The following is a 24281-nucleotide window of genomic DNA, read 5'->3' as shown; positions in this document are numbered from 1 at the left end:
CAGGTAGCAGACTCACTAATAGAACTCCAGTCTCTGAATTCCTGGTCAAGCATATTAGCCACTAGACTATGCTGCCTCTCTGTCTGAAGAAAGTGTCTTGTTTGTTCTAAATTCCTCACCCTTTTTGATTAAATAATTCACCCTAAACCTAACAAGAGAGAAACTATTAGTAAGTGGGTTATTCATGTGTCCTGTGGCCAGAAACCATAAAAAACCAAAATAATAATTCCAACAAACAGTAAGACAAAAAGGAATGGAAAAATTCTGTATTCTATCTTTGTACCCATGTACCTATCATCAGACGGGTATTTACAGCATTACATTGTGACAAATTATTGAAACAGTTCATAGACTTCACAACAGATCCTCTTTCTTTAGCCAGTTCTGGATCAGTAACAAAATGTTCCGTACATATTTGAGGTTGTCAACATATCTATATTGTGCGATGGATGGCAAACTCCCCAAATATGCATCACCACAGTGGGGAGTGAAAGGGAACAGTTAATCAAACTGAAATCCTCTCTGCTTTGCAGTGTGTTTTAAAGATTATTTAGCAGCCAGTTCCTTAGACTGTTGAGATTCCTCTTCAGCCATCTAATATTTTTTGTTATGGTTTCCAGCACAACTTCAGTGATTTTTAGCTGTGATCCTTGGTCCTCCAGAGACCTAAAGAAGTGTTTCACCTAGAAGACAGGATAATCATTAATGCCTTGGGGGTTATTTTTTGGAGAAATGTTGGGTTAATTTCTGGCTGCATTTGAACACCTGCTGGAATTAATCATCCTGATGGTGGCTCCCTCAAAACTCAGGTGACATGCACTATGCTCTCCCACAAATCCTCTCCCACCTTCAGCCAAGTACCCTCCAAAGAATAAAAATTAATTGTTACTATTAAAAATAAAACAAATATATATGTCTATTAAAATGAACTGAAATATGTTGATCATTCACCACTTGATACCCTTCCTTCAACCACACAGAGCCCCATGACTTCGGCAGGGCTTTGCTTTGGCACAGGAACTCAAATGGTCCTTCCTGTAGAATTGAGGCCATGGATTGGATGTTATATCCTTCCTCCCTCCTCCCCCCACACCCAACCGTCATCCATTTATTGTTGTTGCTGCTGTTTTTTAAGATAGTCTTTGTAGCAAGGAGCATGCAATGCCTCCCTCATGCCTATGCAGCAACCTCAAGCATTGGCTCCTTAATCATATATGCGGTTATGCAATGAACTGAACATGTTTTTTTCCCCACATGGAACCAAAATATATAGACTACAATACTGGCAATTACATAAATAGCCAAAGAATAAATCTCTTCCAGTATACACAGAAATGTGTATAATACAACAAGAGATCGAACACTTTTTCTGGACACTAAAATGTAACACACATAATATACGCAAGTCTCATCGATAAGTTACTTTGGAATGACTGCTAGCATTTTTGTCAAGCTATTAAATGGATTTTCAACTTTAAGATAACTTTCCTTTTCATCATTGTAACAGTGAAAGAGCATTTTCTCATGAGGGCTGTTCTGGGCAGTTAAGCATTTTTATTTGGTAGCTTAAGAAATATGAGACTATAAATTACCAATAAGTATTAATAGAAAGTCACAAACCTCTTCTAACTTGTCTTTGGAGGAAAAGCGAGATGTAGTGCCAACAATAATAGTTCTTATAGAAAAAGAGGCTAATTCAAATCTGTAAACAAGAAAGAAAAACTATACAGTAATATAAACAATATACTGTACCAATATCTGAACTGCACCTTGTATCAGTACAGAATTTCTTAACTAGTCTCTTTCTAGTATGTGAATATTTTTTAGTTAAAGAACCGGATATGTTCATGGAGGATAAGTCCATCGATGGCTATTAACCAAAATTATCAAGGACGTAACCCCATGCTCAGGGCAACCTTAAACCTCTGACTAACAGAAGTCAGGAGTGGAAGACAGGGATGGGTGACTCCATAACTGCCCTGTTCTGTATGTTCTTCATGAAGGTCTGGTACGGGCCACTGTCAGACAGGACACTAGGCAAGATGGACCTGATCTGACCTAGTATGGCAGCATCTTTGTTCTTATGAAGTTACACTATCAAAATTAAAAAATATTTTATAAACATATATCCTTCGCGATATGGATTTATAGCCACTGTAGACAATCAAACAAAGCATTTTCTACTGTCTAATTTGCTTTTCAGTATTTATGTTGTTTGAACTTCTCTCCATTTCTCCCAGAGGGACGATAAAAATAGACTAGTCAGTTTCAGCTTGTTTCTAGTCAGTTTCTAGCAGCACGGTGCAAGCATGGATCTTGTACCCCATCTTGAAACACAGGGCACCTGCTTCCTCTCTAATGAAGAAAGACAACCACTCCTGTGCTCATTAAATTGTCCCCGGGACCTTCAGGGTTTCTTCTTTAGATCAAGTGGTAGAAGCTAGTGCTTTTGGGGCCCCCTTCCATAAATGTACGATATATAAAAAAATAAGGTAAGTGTCTTCTCTAGTGGAATAAATTATCCCTCTTTACACTCTTACTTGTCAGGATTTGCCACCAATGGTGGCTAAAGTAGATAACCAAATACCAACTTTTTAAGAAGTTTGTTCCAGTTTTTTCTGACAAAATTCCAAGCAAGCCCCTGTCCCTCTGGATTTCTGGCAACAGCATGAAGAAGAGCTGCTAGATCCTGAGTTTTGATAACCTCACCTTCCATGCCCAGCTCAATTAACCTGTACAAATTAAAACAGATCAGTCAGCTTCAGCTTGTTTCTACTCAGCTTCTAGGAGGTACTGCTAGACCACTACTTAATGCACATTTCCTTTTGATATTCAAACATAGAGACTAAATATAAAATAGGAGTATGGAAAATAATGTGCAGGATGACAGTTCAGTGTTTTAAATATCAATTTTCAAGTTAACTAAGTGATGCTACTACAACTTTTTCACATTATAGGAATAACTGTATCATTGACTTGTAGGTAATTGATTTCAATAGGGGCTTCTGCATAAAACCTAACATGGTATGGCCCATAATCATCACGTAAAATGAGGTTCTTCTATTTTGTAAGAGGACTGTTGGTTGCTCAATAACGTCCAGCTCAAATCTTCTCAATTAACAAAGTAAAATGATATATTTGAATTGCTAACCCTGCAAACCCAGAGTGGTATCTGAAAATCCTGGTGGAGTCTTTTTGGCTATTCATCCACACTAAACATTCTGCATTCTGTAATTTTGTTGATGATATGCAAGCCAGAATAGAATCCAGCTCACTCTGCTGGAGCAGTATTGGCTCTGGAATGCTAACAAACACTTGTTTTAGTCACTATGTACTCAGACCTGACTGAATACAAACAGGAAACACATCTCTTAACTGAGAACAATTCTTACATGGTCACTTTTCAGAACAGAAATACACTTCAAAAGGATTTGAATTTCTTTGTTGCATGTACTGTATACATAGTATCTCAAGAACTTCTTTCTAATGGCCTTTCATGTATCATCAACATCAGGCCAAGATCCCTTAGGGTAGCATCTCATCAATAATTATTTAGGAAAGTGATGAAGTACATAAAAAAAAAATACAGTTCCACATTTTCAATGCATTTCCCACTGCTGCTGAGATTCTCACGATTCCATAGCACGTTGGTGAAGGACCTTGGTATTGTTTTGTATTTAATAATTAAGCAAAGACAATTCTTACTTTGTCAGTTTTTCACAGTCCCTGCTGGTTGTCAAAGCATAGAGGATTTTGTTCTTTTCTGCACCTGACATCGAGAGGCTATACTGCTTCAGTAGATAATTCCACCCTGCTATTGTCTGTGCTCCAACTGAGTAGACTGTCTTCAGAACATCCGCTGGAAGGCTGTGGCATCAAACAAAGAAAGGGAAAGAGAAGGAGGGTCAAATGACTTTTTTCCATGATCACCAGTCATGGTTGTGGAGACCAGGGGTGTGGAAGTAATTTTCTGCCTGGGCTGGTAAATTTCATGACAATTTTGTAAGGCATGTATTTATGGTATTTCTAGCATATCCACCAGCAGAATAAACCACAACTGTAAAAAGTGTGTTATTTCTGTGTTAGCTGAGTAGGATAGGAAAGAAAGACAAGCACTAAATGATACCTTTAACTGGATTAAGATAGGAACACAAGACTTTTGGTGGTAGATGTGTCTATTTTGTATCACCTCTTTAGGTTACTCCAGTCAAATATGTCCCCTATGGCTTATCCATTTTTAATATCCAGCAATGAAGCAAGTGACAGTGGACATCCTTATGAATTGAAAAACCCACATTTACAACTTCTGATAGTGTATGGTGCTCACCTACTGTGGTGTTGGGGGGTGTATAGTACCTGGCTAGTTAGATTTAGTAGTTATATTTACCGTGGTACAATGTCTGTGGAATTTTTTTGTCCCACCTAGTGCAGTAAAGTCAAGCATGGTAAGAAAAAGATTGTACTCAGCCCCAGGTGCAAGAGGGGACAGGAAGAATGCATGATGAGCCTCTCACCTGCACATCCAGGCAGGAGTTGGGAACAATGGTAGACCTTGCACTCATTCAAACTTCTGAACACATGAGAATAGTGCCACTGCCAGAACTTTGTTCTCCAAAGTGGGTAAGAAGGGGTTGGGGTCATGGCCCTCTGCTATGTCCAAAGGAATTAGGAAGGCTAAACTTTGTACAGTGCACTCTTATAAAGGGTGCTGCAGTGGACCCCTTCTCTGGAGCTCCAGCAAGCACTGTGCCTCCGACACAGTGCCTCCTAGAGTTACCAATGTGGTGCACCTCTGCCCTTCCACCAGAGCAGGACTGACCTGAAGAGTCACAGCCAAGCCCTAAACTTTGATTTTCTTTTAGCTATATGGATATGTGGCTCTTTCAAGTCAGGACAAACAAATAATCCAGAGGCCCAGAGTGCACTGAAAAAGCAGGAGAGAAAACACAGTGAGCTAAGTCAGTAGAAAGGAGCAAGCAGCTGAAAAGTAATGAAAACTAACTAACTTATTTGTTGATACTATATTGTAAGTCTCACACACTCATACTAGAGCAGGGATCTCAAACTCAAATCACCACGAGGGCCACATGAGGACTAGTACATTGGCCCGAGGGCCATATCACTGAAACCTTTTCATACAAAAGCCCCCGACCTGCTCCCAGCCTTGCCTCCACTCCTCCCTTCCATGAGGCCTGCCTCTTCCACCCCTTCCCCGCCCCCATTTCAAGCCCTTCCCCAAAGTCCCTGCCCCAACTCTGCCCCCTCCCTGCCCCTATTCCAACCCCTTCCCCAAATCCCCGCCTCGGCCCCGTCTCTTCTCCATCTCCTCCCCTGAGCACGCCGTGTCCCCACTCCTCCCCACTTCCTCCTAGAAAGTCCTAAGCACCGCCAAACAGCTATTTGGTGGTGGGAAGTGCTGGGAGGTAGGCAGAGGAGCGGGGATACAGCGCGATCGTGGGGAAGGCAGGGGGGGAGGGGAACTTGGCTGCCGGTGGACTAGGCGCCTATGGCGGGCTGCAGGAAATAACTCCACGGGCCGCATGCAGCCCGTGTGCTGCATGTTTGAGACCCCGGTACAAGAGGAAAAGATTATTCAGTACATTTTTTCCTATTCTAGATTACAAAAAGTTTCCTATTCCAACTTTCCTATAAAACCTTTGCTAGAAAAGCAAACTGAACCCCAGTACAGGATGCCTAAGTGGAAAGGAACGTTAGAAAGCAGGAAAGCCATTTACTTTAACGTCCCACCAGATCCCATCCACTTGCTGAAAAGCTCGTTTGCCTTCTGGATACAGGGAGGATATTGTAGCTCACACGCAAGCCCAAGGAGATCAGAACGAAGCATTCTGTCAGAAACTGAGCCCTCATCGCTCCATGCTTGCCTGTCAATCACCAGCTTAAAATGCTGCAGGATGTACTTCTGCAGAGAGAACAGATCATAGTTAGGCCCAAGTGCCACAATCTATGTAGTGCTGTGTAACTGTATATAAATCTGCTTTTCAACAGTTACCCAGCTGTACTCCACTCATTACAGCTCCAGTATTCAGAAGACATACTCAAATCTGCTATGGTATCTACTCCCAAACACTGTTTTGTGCCGACTTCTTTGTAACAAAGCATGTCCACAGGGCATCCGCAGCTGAGCTAGCTGTGATCACATTAAAAAACATCTGATAAGTGCAGTTCTGCTTAACACAACATAAGTGGCAACAATCAGGTTTTTAAACGGGTCTTTATGCAGAGTCTCCCTCCCACACAAAGGACAGAGATTATTTATGTATTGGCCCCAAGGATCTTACAGTCTATATTGACTTAACATAGGCGGGGGCTAAAGAAGGGAGAGGAAAGCAACGAGAGCTTTCCTGTGCTTATTAGCCAGGTGGCCCCAATGCCACTGGAATGCAAGCCCTGACGCCACGCTACTCACTCTGCAGCAGCAGACTCATGGGGTAACTCCAACAACATGAGTAAGGCCAGCTCGCAGTGGAGCAGCAAAAACCACAGCCATGGGCTGTTAGTGCATGAGTTGATAATGTGCAGAACGACAAGAGAGTGGAATGTGATGTTTAGAGCTGGGCTACTTTATAAATAGAATCCTTCAGGAATTTGAGGATTTTTTCCTTCTCTTTTTCTCTCAAGAGGACACTTTTCTGAATACTAACTGAGCATTCGTTCCGTGTCCCCCAATTCCTTACAAATAAAATTTAATTACAAATATTTTTTTTCAAATTAAAAATGGACCTTTAGGTTTTCTGTGACATCAGAAATATTTCTTCTCTCCATCATGTGGTAGAACATTTCCAGGTAGCCCAGGCCTTGCAGAAGTACTACATTACTGGATTCATGTCGGAGATATCGTGTCAGATCAAGGGCTGTGTCCAGCGATAACCTTCCTGCACTGAAGAAAAAAAAATATTCACAAGCTCAAAACATGCATGTTTTATAGTTTAGTACTTCTCAGCACTTTGTCTCTGCCTCACTTTGCCCTGTCAAAAGAACTAAGGATTGTAAACTAAGGATTGTGCTGGGCCATAATCCCAATCCTGCTGCTGACTAAGGACCCGATCCACTGCCAACTTAAGTCAGTGGAAGTCTTTGACTTCAATGGACATTGGATGAAGCACTAACTATGTTACCTTAGGCAAATCACTTAATCCAAGTTTGAGTGTGAGTTTTGTATATTCATCATGAGGATAATTACTGTAAGACTTTTGGGACCAGAGTCATTTTTCTCTTATTTTTGGAGCTCTACAAACATAACAATAAAACTTGCCCCTCCCACAGGGTGTTCGGAAGATTAATGGATGACTGATTGAAGTGCTTTGAGTAAAAGACAATACAGAAATAGACATTTTGATTAAATTGGTCTCATGGATAGCAGGTAGGACTGCCTGACCTAGTTTTCAGTTCTCTGTCATTTGCTATGTGTCATACATCCTGTCTTTTGATGTAGAATCCATGTGGGCTACTCAAGAGAGAGTGTGAAATGTCATCTTCAGTTATTTGGTTCAGATAAGCCACAACAGGAGATCAGATCTACATGTGTCAAGCAGATACCCTTTTATATGTTATCCACAATTCCTTAAAATTCTCCACACAACATCCAAAGTTATCCCGGGGATCCTCCATGGCAGTGGTCCCCAACCTTTTTCATCTCTCGCGCGCGCCAGATGATGAGCCATGGAGGATCGTGGCGGCGGACGAGCATTCACCAAAATTCCGCTGACAAGTGGCAACGTCAATAGGTGTTGCTGCTGAAATGCCGCTGACAAGCAGTGTCATCCAGGGGTGTTGCCGCCGAAATACCGCCAAAAGTCAGCTGCATTTCGGCAGTGATGCCTCTGGATGACGCAGCTTGTTGGCAGCATTTCGGCAGATGCTCGTCCACAGGCAGCGGTACGTGAGCGCACTTAGACGCCCCAGCAGGCGCCATGGCGCCCGCGGGCACCACGTTGGGGACCCCTGCTCCATAGAGTCAAGAACAACAACCCATCCATCATCATGGGTCGCCACTTTCCCCTGTCAAAGCCTTGCACTCGCTCCACATGCTGTGGCCCCATTACTCTACCTAGCATTCTAGAGGGCAAACAGTCTTCTCTGATCATCTTTAAACTACGTGCCAGGAGGTGCCCAAAGAACAAGAGAGTGAACAGTTACAAAGAACTCAGCCAAAGCAGCATTTTGGAGTAGACACTATAGTAGTGTTTGAGCATGACTTCTGAAGACTGTAGCTGTAGTATGTGGAGTACTCACTGACTGTTAGATTCACTAATGTTCATGGCTTCTGCCAAAATATCAGAATTAATGGCTAAAAAAACTCTGTGACCAAGTATGTCAGGCTTTCTTCCACAATTCACCACAGCAGACTGAGTTAGTTGGTACGGCCTTCGAAAGAACTTTCCAAATAATTAAGCCTGACAAAGGAATTATTATGTGAGCTCTTGTGACTCTGCTCCAAGTATAATTCTGCACTGTCTTCATGCACTTTGGAAAAGATGTCATGTGCATGAAGTTCTGCAAACTCCGCTTTGCCCATTTAAATGGCAGAACAAAAAGGATCACTTCTCTAATTGGTATTTTTTTCATCAGATTAAAATAGGAAAGGTTTGTTACCTGACCAGTTGAAATGCATTGTGGATCAAGTTCACTCGGTCCTTGTGGCTGAAAAGGGTGTGGTTCTGATCCAACAGTTTAATTATGTTGTTCCACCCATTCTCTTCATAGTGCACAATGTAATAGCCATTCATGTCCACATTGAATTTCACCCAGGCGACCTCTCCCTCCAGTTCTAGTGTGTCTAATGGGAGAGATTCAAATGGAAATTTTTTTTTACTGCATATGAAAAATTAAAATGAAAGCATAGGCAAATATTACACCTGCCAGTGGCTTCACCTGGGTAACTATGAGATTTACTGAGAAGACACCTGAAAATGGAATTAGAAAGTTATTTGCTAACCTTAAGTCCTTATACCAGAGAGTTTTATTTTGGGGGCCTGTCTACACAGTGCATTAGTCCACACTGGAGGGGTGTAAACTCTTGTATACACTGGCTTGTCGTGCATCAGCTGGCCTGAGTGGACCTGCTGGCTTGCACTAACAGTTCCCTAGTGCACATTGGTGTATCAGAGGGGTAGCCATGTTAGTCTGGTTCTGTAGAAGCAGCAAAGAATCCTGTGGCACCTTATAGACTAACAGACTAGTGTAGTCCATTTTCAAACATTAGGGAACTTTTAGTGCACCTCTCTAGTGCACATTAGAATGTATAGCCCTTCAGTGCGGACTAGCACGCCATGTAGACAAATAGTTTAGATTGAGAATATTTCAACAGGTTGAGAACCCAGTGGGATTTATGGGATTGGTAATGGGAGACAGGTCCTTTTTCCTCTCTTCTACATTGCTGGATCAAATCCTGCTAGATCAACAGTTGTTGCCGTTTTGTAGCTATCTGATGGGTTATGTGAAATTGGCTGGTGTTCTCTGTCCATTTCTCAGCAAAGAGACCAGCGACTGAATAGACTTTGGAACAAACTAAGGTAACATAATCCCTCCAAGTCAGGGTACCTTTCACAGTAGCTGGCCAGAGGCAGTGTGGAAGAGTTTCCGCTGCCAGTACAGGACCTTTCCCAAGCACTAAATGCTCTCTCAATCTTCTTTTATTTGTCCCTACTTGGAATCATTTCCCAATTTTCGCCGTGATAATATAAGTTAATATTGTGTGTGTTATTTAGAAGAAACTCTTGGAATTAAATTCAGTTCTTAAAATCATCTGTATGACAATGTTAGCAGAAACTCCAGCATCTTCCTTCTCCCCCTTCAACCATATATATTAATCTTTAGAATAACATACAAGTCTGCTCACTACAGTTTCTAGGGGCTTGTCTACACTACAGGACTATTTCGAATCTACTTAAGTCGAATTTGTGGATTCGACCTTAATAAGTCGAATTTGTGTATCCATACTAAATACACAAATTCGAACTTCTTAGTCCACATTCACAGGGCCAGCCGACTTTGGAGCGGTGCACTGTGGGAACCTATCCCACAGTTCCCGCACTCCCCGCTGCCCATTTGAATTGTGGGATTTCCCCCCAATGCATGCTGGGGGGAAAAATGTGTCGTCATTGAACCGTCAATCCCGCCCTCCCTGTCTTCCTTGAAAGCGCCGGCGGGAAATCTGTTCGCGCCCTTCTCTGGTCGGTTACAGCGTGGACGCCACAGCACTGCGAGCATGGAGCCCGCTGCGATCATCGCTGCACTTATGGCCATTGTCAACTCCTCGCACATTATCGTCCACCTCTTCCACAGTCAGATGCTGAGAAACCGGGCGAGGAGGCTCCGGCAGCACGGTGAGGAGAGTGGCGCAGACCTCTCACAAAGCAGGGTACGCCGGGCAGTGGAGATCATGGTGGCAATGGGTCAAGTTCATGGTGTGGAACAGCGATTCTGGGCCCGGGAAACAAGCACAGACTGGTGGGACCGCATAGTGCTGCAGGTCTGGGATGACACAGAGTGGCTGCGAAACTTCAGGATGCGTAAGGGCACTTTCCTTGAACTGTGTGACTTGCTGTCCCCTGCCCTGAAGCGCCAGGACACAAGGATGCGAGCAGCCCTGACTGTGCAGAAGCGAGTGGCCATAGCCCTCTGGAAACTTGCCACGCCAGACAGCTACCGGTCAGTAGCGAACCACTTTGGCGTGGGCAAATCTACCGTGGGGATTGCTGTCATTCAAGTAGCCCACGCAATCGTTGAGCAACTGCTCTCAAAGGTAGTGACTGTCGGAAATGTCCAGGCCATCATAGATGGCTTCGCGCGATGGGATTCCCAAACTGCGGTGGGGCTATAGATGGGACTCACATCCCTATCCTGGCACCAGCCCACCAGGCCAGCGAGTACATTAACCGAAAGGGCTACTTTTCAATGGTGCTGCAAGCTTTGGTGGACCATAGGGGACGTTTACCAACATCAACGTCGGGTGGGCGGGCAAGGTTCATGGCGCGTGGTCAGGACCTCTGGTCTGTTTAGACGCCTCCAGGCAGGCACTTTCTTCCCGGACCACAAAATAACGGTTGGGGATGTGCAGATGCCTACAGTGATCCTCGGGGACCCGGCCTACCCGCTAATGCCCTGGCTCATGAAGCCCTATACAGGCGCCTTGGACACTGAAAAGGAACTCTTCAACTACCGGCTGAGCAAGTGCAGAATGGTGGTGGAGTGTGCTTTCGGACGTCTCACGGGAGATGGCGGACCTTACTGACTCGCTCGGACATCAGCGAAAAGAATATCCCGTAGTTATTGCTGCTTGCTGTGTGCTCCACAATCTCTGTGAGAGCAAGGCGAGACCTTTTGGCCGCTTGGGAGGTTGAGGCAAATCGCCTGGCTGCTGTTTACGATCAGCCAGACACCCGTGCTGAGAGAATATCCCAGCGGGAAGCGATATGCATCAGGTAGGCTTTGAAAGCGAGTTTCCTCGCAGAGCAGGGTAACCTGTGACTGTCCACTTGATTTTAAGAGAGCCTGATCATAAACCAAGTTTTCCCCACTTCCCAAGGACGTTTTAAAACTAAGGACATGTTTTAGTAATTAATAATAAATCTTTCGTTGACTTTGCATTTCTGTTTATTCGTTGAAACATGGAAGCATTCTGTGCTGGTTAAGGTATGCACTGATGGGTGGGTTTGCAGGAAGGGCGAGGGTGCCGTCCTTGGATAGGGGTTACCATGACGGCTGTGGGTTTGGGCGTTGGAAGGGTGAGGGTGTGGGGAAGGGTGAGTATATGCCCCTGGATGAGGTCTATTTTTGGGGCTCGGGGCACCGGGAGGATCGTGACTACGGTCCAAATGCATGTGAAGGGAAGCCTGCCTTTACATTCGGGATGTCAGGCACCAGGACCCTGCACAAGCATACACCTCAAGGAAAGACCGGGGCAGCATACACCACACAGACTGTCCCTGGTGCCTAGTGACTGCAGTCTGTGTGTGCCCTGCAGTTGACCCTGCAGCCAAGTCTGTAGCATGGCACTGTGGGCTATGCAGTGACATTACAATAACCCCCCCCCCCACAGAACAACAGAAAGTCTTCTGACACCAGAAACGTGACGGAAACAGTCAGTAACACCAAACCGCTTTTAATAATGTAATACACAGTGGGGGGTTTGAACTTGGAGTTGGGACTGGTTGATGCTGTAAAGAAAGAGCTTGTACAAATTTACAGCGCGACAGTTGTCTCTAACATTATCGGTGTGCTGCGGTGCAGGGACAGTTCTCACGGCCCCTACCGCCTCCGTCTTGTCACTTTGGGTGAGGGGACAGGACTTCTTGGCGTTGGAGGCGGTTGCAGATGCACTGCAGGGGGGCTCTCTCCTCCTGACTGCGGTCTTGCAGAACATCTACAAGGCGCCGTAGCGTGTCCGTTTGCTCCCTCATTAGACCAAGCAGCGTTTGAGTCGCCTGCTGGTCTTCCTGCCGCCACCTATCCTCCCGTTCCAGGTGTGTGCGATGCTGCTGACACAGGCTCTCCTCGACTGTCTCTGCTCTGCCGCCTCCGCTCTGGAGCTGGCCATCAGTTCCTGGAACATGTCGTCCCTTGTCTTTTCTTTCGGCGTCTAATCCGAGCCAGCCTCTGCAGGGGATGGCGGGCAGTCCGGGAAGGAGCCAAGCTGTGTGATGTGAAAAAGTAGGTGATTTCCTTGAACACATACATGTTTGCCAACAGTAAACACAGTCTAGTCAGTTTCAGTGAACAAGACCAAAGAGGAACCAAGTCTCAGGAGATCTCAGAACTAGTCCGAGATTTCGGAATACGCTCTCATTGGCGGCGCCATTGCACTGGAGAGCGCACAAGCGAGGAAAGATAGCTGCATCCCTCTTGCACAAAGTCCTGGTAAGCCTTACAGTACAGAGTGCTTATCAGTTAGTGCTTAGCTGTGCTCTCCTGCTGGAGGCAATGTGCAAAGCAGAAAAGATGAGCGTTATGCGGCATCCCCCGCCAGTGAACGGAAAGACCCTGTATGCTTTTCCTCTGAGGCCTGCCACAAGTGGCTGTTAAGCGAGGGTCATTCTTATGCAAAGTAAAACTCTGTTAGCGAGGGTCATTCTTATGCAAAGTAAAACTCTGTTAAGCGAGGTCATTCTTATGCAAAGTAAAAGTCTACCATGCACAATAGTAACAGTACACTAATTCCACTAATTAGATGCAGCACTTCCACAACGACATCACCCTGAGGCGTGTCAGGCGCACACAGAGAGCGGATGTTAATAGAAGCCCTGCACAGACCAGGACCCTACGCTGCCATGCTCGTAGAGGCGATGGTCCCCTCTACCTGAGGATGGCATGGCGCGGAAGAGTGTGCTTCAACGGAGCACCCAATAAAGCACCTCTCCCAAGAAACCTCTTGCTGAGGCTTTTCCAGCTGCTCTCTGAGAGCTTTTTGAAATATCCCCAGAGGACTATTGCTCCATTGCTGTTTGTGTAGACCTGCTGTTTGTTTAGTTTCATATTTAAAAATGTTTATATAGTATTTCTATTTTTTATATAAATCCCTGTTTCTTAAAAAAATAAATGTTTCCCTGTTTGTAGCACTTACCGCCTGATCCTTCCCTGATTCCGAGTCCTGGTTAACGGGCGGGACGGTTGGTAGGGGATCTCTGTGAGGGTGATGAAGAGATCCTGGCTGTCAGGGAAAGCGGGAGTGGGTTCGATGTCGCCTGCGCCGTCCTCTAAAGACCCTTCCTCATCTTCCCCATCGGCGAACAGGGAGGGGGAACTGTCCCGGTACACTATTCCGTCCTCGGAGTCCACCGTCACTGGTGGGGCAGTGGTGGCAGACCCACCTAGAATGGCATGCAGTGCCTCGTAGAAGCGGCATGTCTGGGGCTGGGGTCCGGTGCGTGCGTTTGCCGCTCTGTCTTTTTGATACCCTTGTCTTAGGTCCTTCACTTTCACGCGCACTGCATCGCATCCCGGCTGTATCCTTTGTCTTTCATGGCTTTAGAGACCTTCTCGAAGGTCTTGGCGTTCCGCTTGTTGGAGCGCAGCTCCGAGCACAGACTCCTCGCCCCACACAGCGATCAGATCCTGGACTTCCCGGTCAGTCCATGCTGGGGACCTCTTTCTAGTCTGGGATTGCCCGGACTCCTCTGCTGGAGAGCTCTGCATCGTTGCAGGTGCTGCGGAGCTCGCCCCGATGTGCAACCAGAACGTCAGATTCAAACCGCCCAGACAGGAAAATGAATTCAAATTTTCGCGGGTCATTTCCTGTGTGGCTGGCCAGAGAATCCAAGCTCGGACTGCTGTCCAGAGCGTCAACAGAGTGGTGCACTGTGGGATAGCTCCCGGAGCTGCTAAGTTCGATTAGCATCCACACCAAGCCTAATTCGAGCTAGCAAGTGCGAATTTAGCGTTACTCCACCTGCCGGGGTGGAGTACCAAATTCGAACTAAAGAGCCCTCTAGTTCGAATTAAATGGCTTCCTGGTGTGGACGGTTGAGCGGTTAGTTCGAATTAACGCTGATAAATTCGAATTAAAGTCCTAGTGTAGACCAGGCCTAGGAGAGGACCAGAGATTCACTATCAGGAGCTGCAGTTTGTGTTCCTCAGCTAGCAGCAAGGGCATGGCAAAGCAGGAAGGGGAAGTAATATAAATAAGGGAACAAACAGGGCTCCCCAGAGGGCCAACACCCAACACGTATCCTTAAAATTAATTTTGTTTAGGAAATACATTTCTTTTAATTGATTAGTAAAGATGAACCTGTTGTACAGTTAAGGCAATCAATTTATTGATTACAAAACCAATGATCAGACTTCATTACCTGTTTTAGTTTTTAGTATGTGTCTGTGAACAGTGTTGGAGCTGCTGGTGACATATGTGAGTGGGATATGCCAAAAATACCTGGGAGATAAAGAAAAAAATACAATAAAGGAACATTTGCTTTCACAGAAGACGACTGATTTGCTTACCTGTGTCTGACTAATCATAAACTGGCAAGCAATAGAGAATGAGACTGAGTGCTAGAAATGTTACGCTTGGTATAACCATGCAGAAGTCCACACCAACACTAACAGAGATACCCCTCTCAGTGAAGGATCACTTCTCTATCCAGGTTTGAAATGGCATTCTACATGCATATAAGGGAAATCTGCATATTTTTAAATACTAGCATATCAGTTCTCGCTCCCATTGGATATTAAGTGCATGATCCTCTCTTATAAAAGGGTAGCCTCATCCTAACTCCACTACGGTACCAGCCAAGAACACATTTCAGTTTTCAGCTTCATCCTGTTCCTGTGGTTAAGTCCTCAACAGAGTTTCCCATTATATAAATTCCTGTTACATTTTGCCTCTTATGTAGTCCTAAGCTTACAGCCAGCTGCTGATTTGCTCCATGCCAGTAGCCAGCAATGAGGACATCCACTGTCCATCCTTGCCAAGTCAGCAGGAACACTTGTACTATGCCTCATTCATATACTTCATGTCATCTATTCATAAACTTACCTCCAGCCTTGGCTGACCTAAGTATATTAGATGGTAATAATGTAACATCAAGCTGCCAGAATATCAGGCACCTTTTCTTACACTGGAAATTGCAGCATCAGATCAAACACCACATAAATATTATTACCAAAGTAAGGTAAGTGTGGATACCTTGACTGCAAGTTAGCCCATTCAGGGTCTTCTTCAAAAACACCCTTAAGGAAGCGCACCTGTCGCAATCTTAAGGTGTTCCCTTCGCATTTAACAAGAACCAGTGGGATCCCTTTCTGAAGTGTCCAAGTGTTCATCATCTCTTCGATCTCCGTAAGTTTCCACATATGACTGAACTGAAATGACCACAGACAAACTATATTCAGTGACACACTTAAAAGTATCCCCCCAAAATAAATCTGTACACATTTGGGTTTGCAGGCCAGATAGCCAACGCTGGCAATCTGATAGACTCTGGTTTGACTTTTGGTTCTGGGAGCTAGCCAGGACTGAAAGAGCAGCAAGTTTAAATACCATTCAAGAAATCACAATGGTTCCTCCCTGCGAGAGCGATGATTATGTACAAGACATTCATTTAACAAATAATGGCAACTACGGTAAAGCTTTTACACTGGGAAGCTGTTACAGTAAGAATGCCAGTCTGAGTATTTACATACACTTAAAAATTGTAAAGAGATCCTTAAGAAGCATAGGTTTCCCAGTCCATCTTCTCTGCCCCCAAAAGACATTCTTTTGGTTTGTTTTTGATAAATCTCCTGTATGTGTCTCAAAGAATAATCTCATGCCTAAGGCACAGAATCAGGAGACAGTAGAACTGTGTCCTGCTCCTGGCTGTGCCATACACTTTCTGTGTGACTGTGGGCAAGTCACAATATACCTAGCAGTAAGTTGCGAATGGTCTAATTTTCAAAGGTGCTGAGCAAGGCCACTAAGTCTTGGATGCTTTGTGGCCAATCTGTGCTGATACACCTATGTATTTCTGTGGTATTCCACAATAAAAATGCATCATGAAATAACGTTATTCAGAAAAAGTCTGTGATTCAATTTATTGACCAATAATATATTGTCCAGCACGTGACTTAAGGTGGGATTTCTTTAGTTCAAAGCCATTCTTTTCTCCTAAATTTTGGCTTGTTTTTGGTTTTTTAATTTACTCTTCCTCACTGCAAACTTATCTCTAGTGAGGAAAGCAAGTGACAAGCTTCACTGCTCTGTAGTTTAAGTCCAGGAAGTTCATTTACTAAATGCAGCATCTCTAGAACTACTTTCTCCAGAGACTGCATCAAGTCAAGGGCAAGCTCAGCAGTTGCCAGTCTGAAGAACTGAGATGCAAGATTTGTTTTCTAAGCCCTAGAGTCAGCAGCAGGACATCTTGTCATACCATCACCTTGTCAGTCTAGTGTTTTATCTTCTAATAATTTACTTACTGTGCTGCTAAGGGGCCTGGAAGCTGTATAGCAAAAGTTGCCAGAAGAGAAGTCACTTTCAGAGCAAGTCTGTAAAACATAAAAGAAAGGTGAATCTTGACACATTCAACATATTTTTAGAAATGTTTGTTTTTAAAAAAAAAAACCAATAATACAGCAAAAATAGACCAATCAAGTAACTTAGTAAATCTTAGTGCCACTCACTAAACAAAGGGCTACTAATGACAGACCATCACCAATGCTTCTTAAACTCTCATTTGAGCATATCCAGTAGATATGTTTGTGCATAGATAAATTTAACAGTGACAGACAACATAGCTATACATTACATTTTTCCAATGTTAAATATACAGTAGAATCCCTCTAGTCAGCACCCAAATAAATGGCATGTCTGCTTAATTTGGAGGATTGCCAGTGAACAAATTCAGTGTGATGATGTTCAGTGGCTAATTAATGGATTAATGACACACCTTGGGCTAAAACTGTGGAGAGAATTAGGCCTATCATGGTGAAAGGTCCATTTGTCTGTTACATTTTGTCCTGTCTGAAAGACTGTTTGCAGCTGTTTAATGCTATGAACTGGTGTTTACGAGCATAAATGTATACTGTGCAGATTTTGGTTCATAGTATGCTCCTTCCCATTGAATTATGGCAGCTAAACAAATCAGTATTGTATTAATAGGTAGTTTAATTTTTTCAAATTATTATTATTTATCAATCTTTTTTTCAAATTATTCTGTTCAGCGATAAAGTAAAACTGTAAATAAGAGAGCACAAGAGAGAAATAGAAAGTAAGGTAACAATACTTATGAACACAGCTCTTAGAAAAAAGGGAAGAAATTAAATATGAAGATGTTTGATTCACCACTGTATTTTTGCAGTTTTAAACCAGCATAAACCCCTTTAATACTACCATATACAACTAAATAGATTGTTGAGTTACACACGACTGAAAAACTGGAGTAATGCAGTGAATCAGGCCCCAGATGGCAGAAGAATGTACTTATGTGATAGGGACACATTTTCAACAGATCTCAAAAAAAAGACTAAGTTTTGCAGGCGCACTAATTTTCATACAAACCCTCTATATGCATGAAAATTGTTTAAGTAGGTGTAATGGTGTGACTGCAATAGTGACCCCTTGTGGATGTTCTGGGTGCCCTAATGCAGCTGTGCATCTCCTGGCACCAGGAGGAAGAAGTCTCTATCTCCAGAGTCCACAGAGGCAGCCCCACCTCAAAATGTTCTACAACACAAAAGCAAACATAACTGACTACTGGGCCATCCCCCAGTGTTCCAGTTGTGGGAGAGGCATTCTGCCCTTTCCTTCAGGCTTGGTTCCCAAACAGTCTCTGCTCTGAGCATGCTCGCTCCTCAGGGTCTTGCTGTTCCTTCCCAGTGACATTACAGAGACAGGCCTGTTAGCCAGAGCAGTCACAAGTGAAGCTGCCTTTCTGGCCAGTCAGCCCCGGACTGCACCAGGCTCTCTCCTTTTATTCCTTCTCCAGGTGTGGCATTGGCTGCAGGTATAGCGGGGTGGAGCTAGCCGGACCCAAAGTCTCTCCTTAACCCTTTCTCTGCCATTCTGATTGGTACATGCAGTTGTAGGGTTTGTGAGCAAATTTTGCAGATGTATTTAAATCAGATTGGTGAAAATTTGTTCCATAATTCAATGCTTTGTATGTTGCCCAGCATGAGCAATTCCTGTGAGCCTGTGATAACGGAGACTATCACTTTTCCATTTCCATGCATGTTGCTGTATTACAGTTTCATACTACTCATGTCCAGCACCCACTAGTCAAGGAAATTTTGACCCCAGTTCCACATGATCTATAACTATATGCCTAACTTTAAGCATGGTAAAATCAGTGAGACTTCTTGTGGGCTTAAAGCTAAGCATGAGCTTTGCTGGATTGGGGCTAGGGTGGTGAAAGATACCAAGAGAGTTGTCGGCATAGACCCCATTCTTGCAATGAGCTCCATGTGGAGGAACTCCTGAACCTGCATGGGCCATTTATTGGCCATGTACTGGGCCATTTATTTGGAATGTGCTGGGGGGCGGTTTCAGCTCAGATAGGATCATCCTGATTATTTTAATCTAGTTTTGGTGAAGGCAACTGAAAAAAAATAGTATGCAGTATAATCACTAATACATTCCTCTATTAATTGCATATAAAATCTAAATTCCCTATTTGCAACTACTGTATACATGGATATAATACAACATATTTCAACAAAAGGACAGGACTTGCATTGGCCAGGCTGTTCCACAAGTCATTATTCTTTGCATTCCTATAGCTGTACTTCTTCAAGTAGTGAATTATTCCTTTCTGGAACACCACCTCAGATAGGAAATCTTGGAGCATCTTCAAAATACAAGCTCCCTAAAACAGAAAAGTAGCAAGTATTCAAACAAATGGTTTTACATTACATTCTTATGCTCACGTGTTATTTAGCCAGTGATGGTTAAACTGAGAGCTTAAAGTGTATTGCTAATGCAGTATGAATAAAACAATTGCTTCAGCAATATTTACTGAATGTTTTCATTAGCCAGGTGAAAATGGGTATTCAAGACATGATGCCCAAAGACACACTGGCTGGCTCCCTGAACCATTCTGAACTGTCACAGCTACCATGGAGACCTGTTGGACTCTGGAGGTCAGGTCACTGGTATTCTTTAGCATAGCATAAAAGGTTTTGAAATTTATTTGTAATATTATTATATTATAACTTTTGCCAGTGTCTGATTTCAGTGCTGTCATATAATGTGAAAGGATATCCCAGGCATCCCAAAGAAAGTGGAATTTTCCCTATGGATAATAACCAAGTTCTGTAATTTTGTATCCGACAGTGGATTCTACAGACAAAAAACTGCAAACAGCTAGAGGTCATTAAGGACAAAATTTCAGTATGAGCAAATGGATTCTTGTTATTTGCAGACATAGTCATTGACTCCAGATTTTAGACAAAAGAACAGTTACATTACAATAATGGGCACTAAAATTCATCCTCCTGCATCTGTACACAGCCATATTGACTCTGGTTAATCTTATAGTTAAGGTTGTTCTACAATTATATAACTAATAAAATTTGGCACTTCATTATGCTTTTCATTTGAAAGACCTCAGAACTCTTTATAAAATGTAATTAATTAATGTTAGTACTAAAGAGTGTGCATGCATGCACGTTGGGGCAAGTAACTAATTTAAACAGCTATTAAAGAGGATGATTAATAAACTTAAGTCAAGAGTTCCACACAAATTCACATTAGTACTTTATCAGCTTCCAGTGGGGATCAGATACTGAACTGACAGTGAAAGAATTTAGTATCTAGAGTAAATGCCAATTCTGTTTCACATGAAGTAAGTGCATAAATTAATTTCTTCTGTTGTTTTGGGTAATTACAATCAATGATGCTGTAATTTAATATTGTTAATATAAAGATCATAGAAGTACACCACAAATCAAGTAATGTTGAATGTTTATAACTACTGCCATATGTATTTAAAGCTGATAGAAATTTGGTGTCCCCTGCTTTGGTCTCTGGGTGTATTGAACTTTAATCCCAAACAGTTGATAAATACCCAAAATTATATTGGGTATTGGCCTTATTCTCTTGGAATCCCCAACAGAAGCTCGGCACTGGAGCTGCCAGTTCTTCTGCTTTTCAAAGCAAAGGCAGCTTGAAGTTAGCTAAGAGAAGGACCACTACCATTGACTGTAAAGCCTTCTTTACTTCATCTGTGTTTTTATACATCTCAAAAAGGACTTGGGCCTTATCTACATAGGACAGTTATACCAGTACAACTTAATGTGAATTTAAACCAATATAGTTTTAAAAGTGCTAACTCCTCTGTGGACACTCCTATTTTAGTAAAGGAGCCACTTACTTCCAATGATCTTAAATCTACTGAAAATCAGTTTAAGTGAAACGGAAGGAAGCCACTCAAACCAAAATCCACACCATTTTTTGCATTGATATAAACTCTATTTTGTTCAATAACTGGTTTTAGTTAAACTGGTGCAACTTAGAAGCCAATGTAGGCTTCAGCTTTGGCTGCTGTTGTAGAAAAAATAAATAAATAAATAAAATGAATGAGGCGCATCCTAATAGCTGCACTGGCAGCCTGTTTTCCTTCAAGGATACTTTATAAGGATCAACCATATGTGCTAGCATGATTATAGACCATAGATTATATGATTGGATTGGCCATTTTACTACTCTTATTGGGTGCACTCTAGTTTAAGCTGTTGAAATGGGATGGCACTGTCAGCCAATTAACATATAAATACTGGAAGGTCAAACTAGTAAAATATTATATATCAAATAAAATACACCAGATATTTCAGTGCTGATGAATCAACTCAGAGGATCTAAGGAGGACAGGAAACAGCACAATATGAATTCATACTTACAATGATTGGTATAAGAAAGTAATCTAGTGCCAAAAATCACCCCATTCTGGTTCATGTTTGCCTTCTGTATTCATGATTTTTCTTAAACTAAAATCAGAATGTGCCTTCACTAATACAACTGGAAGGATAATTTGCATGTTACACTTAACTCTTTGGTGAGGCAAATACTGCCCACAGGGGAGTATTTCAGTAGGCTGAGGAACTGGTGTGGTTTTGCTATATGTGGGTTGGGGACAGGATCAAGAAGCCTATGCAACAGCCTGTCCATACCCTATATGCAACATGAAGTGAGGTTCTGTCCATGGCAATGCAGAGCTGTGTGTTGGGTTGGAGCAGGATGCGACTACACTGATGCACTGGCCAACACTTCTATGGACGGGGGAAGAAACGCCGCTGGATTGGAAGGCTAACACATCACATAAGATGCAGTGGGGTCATGGAATGGCATAAAGGGAAGAATTTTAACACACACACAGCTCTTGTGGAACTCTTCAGACCATACATGGGCCAGGATTTCACTGTAATTATAATCTAGCAGTGGAGAAGCCTGAGTGGCTGGAGCCAAGGGGTTAGCAAAGTGGAACCATAATAATTAATCCATTCATGGGAGGTTAGACAAATGCAGAGAGCTAATGTCAAATCTGTCATCATACTGCAAGATTCACAAAGTTTTCCCTCCAAAGAACTGGCTTTCAGGTTGCTCAGAATTTCAAGTGTTGTGACTGCAAAAGATCTTTTTGCATTTATGAATTGATATACAGTACCTTGTCATAGGACACAGTATCAAACATTTCCTTTATTTGAGTAGGAGTTTCTGCTGGGTTGGAGATTGGATGAGATGAATTTAATGAATCCCTTGCAATTGCACCAAAACATACATTCAAAAAGTAATCCTCCTGTGGGATGTACAGACAGTTACCACCTTCAAGACATGATATGGATTCAAATATACACTACATGGACAGAAATAATACACAGTACAAAGATAGAAATGCTCATGCAAAAACCTCTTCCCATGCATAATGATCAAGTGCAACTCCTGTATAGAAAAGATTCCAACTATACTGATATATTTGTATCACATCTGAAAGATCTAAAAATTTGCAAACTTTGCAAAAAAAAAAGGGGGGGGGACCCTCTTGCAAACAATCTCCAAAATTTTAATTCCTAATAAAAATAGACCTGACACAAATTCCCAGACCCAAACTCCCCAATTCAGTGAAGATAGAGATCATCATAATGCAAGTTCAGATCCAAAACTGGCCCCTATTATAGTGGAACATTGGCTCTTCTGTAGTTAAAGGTAAATCTTCATGAAGGGCTGAATCCAGTTTTTGAGTGTTCATAATTCACATCAGAATTTTTAAGATTGGGCCTATACTCATTTCTAAAGGGAGCAAAAGGTTGTTATATGCTAAACCACTTCATGCATATAGTTTATAATAGATTCTTTATGCTACATATATACATATATGCATACATTTGGAATATTCAGCTAAATGCTATTCTAGCTGGAACAGCAAATGAGCAGTGTGTGCCAGCATAATCCACAGTTGAATAAAGGCTGGTGACTGGAAATCATGTAGAAAGAATCCAAAAATAGCCAGGCAAATTAAATTCAGAATTTCAAGATAAATTCACTTTTGAGTGGAGAACAGATATGAGAAGTTTCTGCCTAAAGTATAATTTTTTCAAAAAAAGTGCCAGAAAATAAGGCTCTATAAAAAAATGCCTTCTCAACCATAACTATATTGGTGCAAGTGCCAGAATGCAACGTACCAGACAGCCTCTTATCTTTTACTGGAATTCTTTGTATAACAACAAAATTGCTTAGATTTAGGAAAGAGAGATGCAGGAAATAGGACTTAAAAGGAAAATGAGACTAAATTTTACTGCAAAAATGTGCTTACAGACCAGGAATCAATTCTGAAGATATACTGCTATTCTAAGCTTCAGATGCTCTCTTTGCTAACCCCTTTTCAGACAATAAATTTTGTTGTATTTTCCTGATAGTGACCTGTAAATGATTTTTCATTAGCACCCAACAGAGAAAAAGGATTTAGCAAGATAACTGTATTACTTACAATCTGCAGCTCGGAGTATGTAGCACTAACAGAAACCAATTCCATGAATCTGGCAAAACCTTCATTTAGCCAAATGTCATTCCACCATTCCATAGTAACAAGATTACCAAACCACTAAAAGACAAAATCTCAATTAAAACAAAAGGAAAAGGAAACTTGGCAATTACTATATTTAACAAGGGAGCTTTTATCTCAAGTTCAGGCATGTCTGTATGCTTTATTAAGGTCAAATTTGATTTATATGTCAAAGAAAATTGAACAAAGGGAGGACAAAAATGACAAAACCAGAATTTAATGAAATGTAATGGAAATCTAAGAAAGCTGGATTTATTTGTGAATCTATGTGCAATTTAAAAAAAAAGCTATTCTGTATTCTGTCACACTTTAAATCAAAGGAAGCAAAAGACCGAATTGAGATGGGGGATGAAATATCTTCTTACTCCTGGGAGTGGACCCTTGAATTAGCATTGCAGCATTTTGTTAGAGAGTGTGCTTGCTTGCTGCATCTGTTCTGTGAATTAATTGAAGGCTTCATTTTCAATGCTATTTGGCTCACAATTACATTCATAGTTATTCTCTTTTTTTACTATTTTTGGAAGCCTTCACAATAAGGAACGTCAATATTTGCTAATACATGCAGCTGCCACAACAGAATAGGCCAGGGAGTGTTTTTGAATTTAGATATTTGTAAGTTGACAAGGTAGCAAGAATTGATGGGATTCTTTTTTCTAAAGTCAATGGACCAAATTCTGCTTGCATTTACAAATGTCAATCTGGAATGACTCCTCTGAAGTCAGTGGAGTTACTTCTGCTTGACACTGGTGTAACGGAGAGCACAATTTGTCCTAAATAGTTCCATCTAGCACTCTAAAT

At 42.4% G+C, this 24281-nt stretch overlaps 1 protein-coding gene across 2 annotated transcripts in view; it reads right to left on the bottom strand.

Moving 5' to 3' along the window:
• Positions 1-251: 251 nt before the first annotated feature.
• Positions 252-24281, bottom strand: part of LOC120408493 (endoplasmic reticulum aminopeptidase 2-like) — a 34572-nt gene continuing 10542 nt past the window's right edge. For both annotated transcript variants that reach the window (XM_039545515.1, XM_039545516.1), the window contains 13 exons: positions 23409-23522; positions 22089-22220; positions 19161-19292; positions 16909-16977; positions 15641-15816; positions 14808-14887; positions 8614-8797; positions 6742-6898; positions 5736-5920; positions 3706-3867; positions 2592-2732; positions 1621-1702; positions 252-683 (listed from right to left, as the gene is read on the bottom strand). In XM_039545515.1, the coding sequence (XP_039401449.1) occupies positions 540-683; positions 1621-1702; positions 2592-2732; positions 3706-3867; positions 5736-5920; positions 6742-6898; positions 8614-8797; positions 14808-14887; positions 15641-15816; positions 16909-16977; positions 19161-19292; positions 22089-22220; positions 23409-23522 (1758 nt within the window). In that variant the 3' untranslated portion in view covers positions 252-539. The remainder of the gene's footprint in view (positions 684-1620; positions 1703-2591; positions 2733-3705; positions 3868-5735; positions 5921-6741; positions 6899-8613; positions 8798-14807; positions 14888-15640; positions 15817-16908; positions 16978-19160; positions 19293-22088; positions 22221-23408; positions 23523-24281) is intronic.

This window comes from Mauremys reevesii, linkage group 6, assembly GCF_016161935.1.
Source record: "Mauremys reevesii isolate NIE-2019 linkage group 6, ASM1616193v1, whole genome shotgun sequence".
In the NCBI taxonomy this organism is placed as follows: Eukaryota; Metazoa; Chordata; order Testudines; family Geoemydidae; genus Mauremys; species Mauremys reevesii.
The sequence above is the reverse complement of the archived record's forward strand: the minus strand, read 5'-3'. Positions and strand labels throughout refer to the sequence as shown.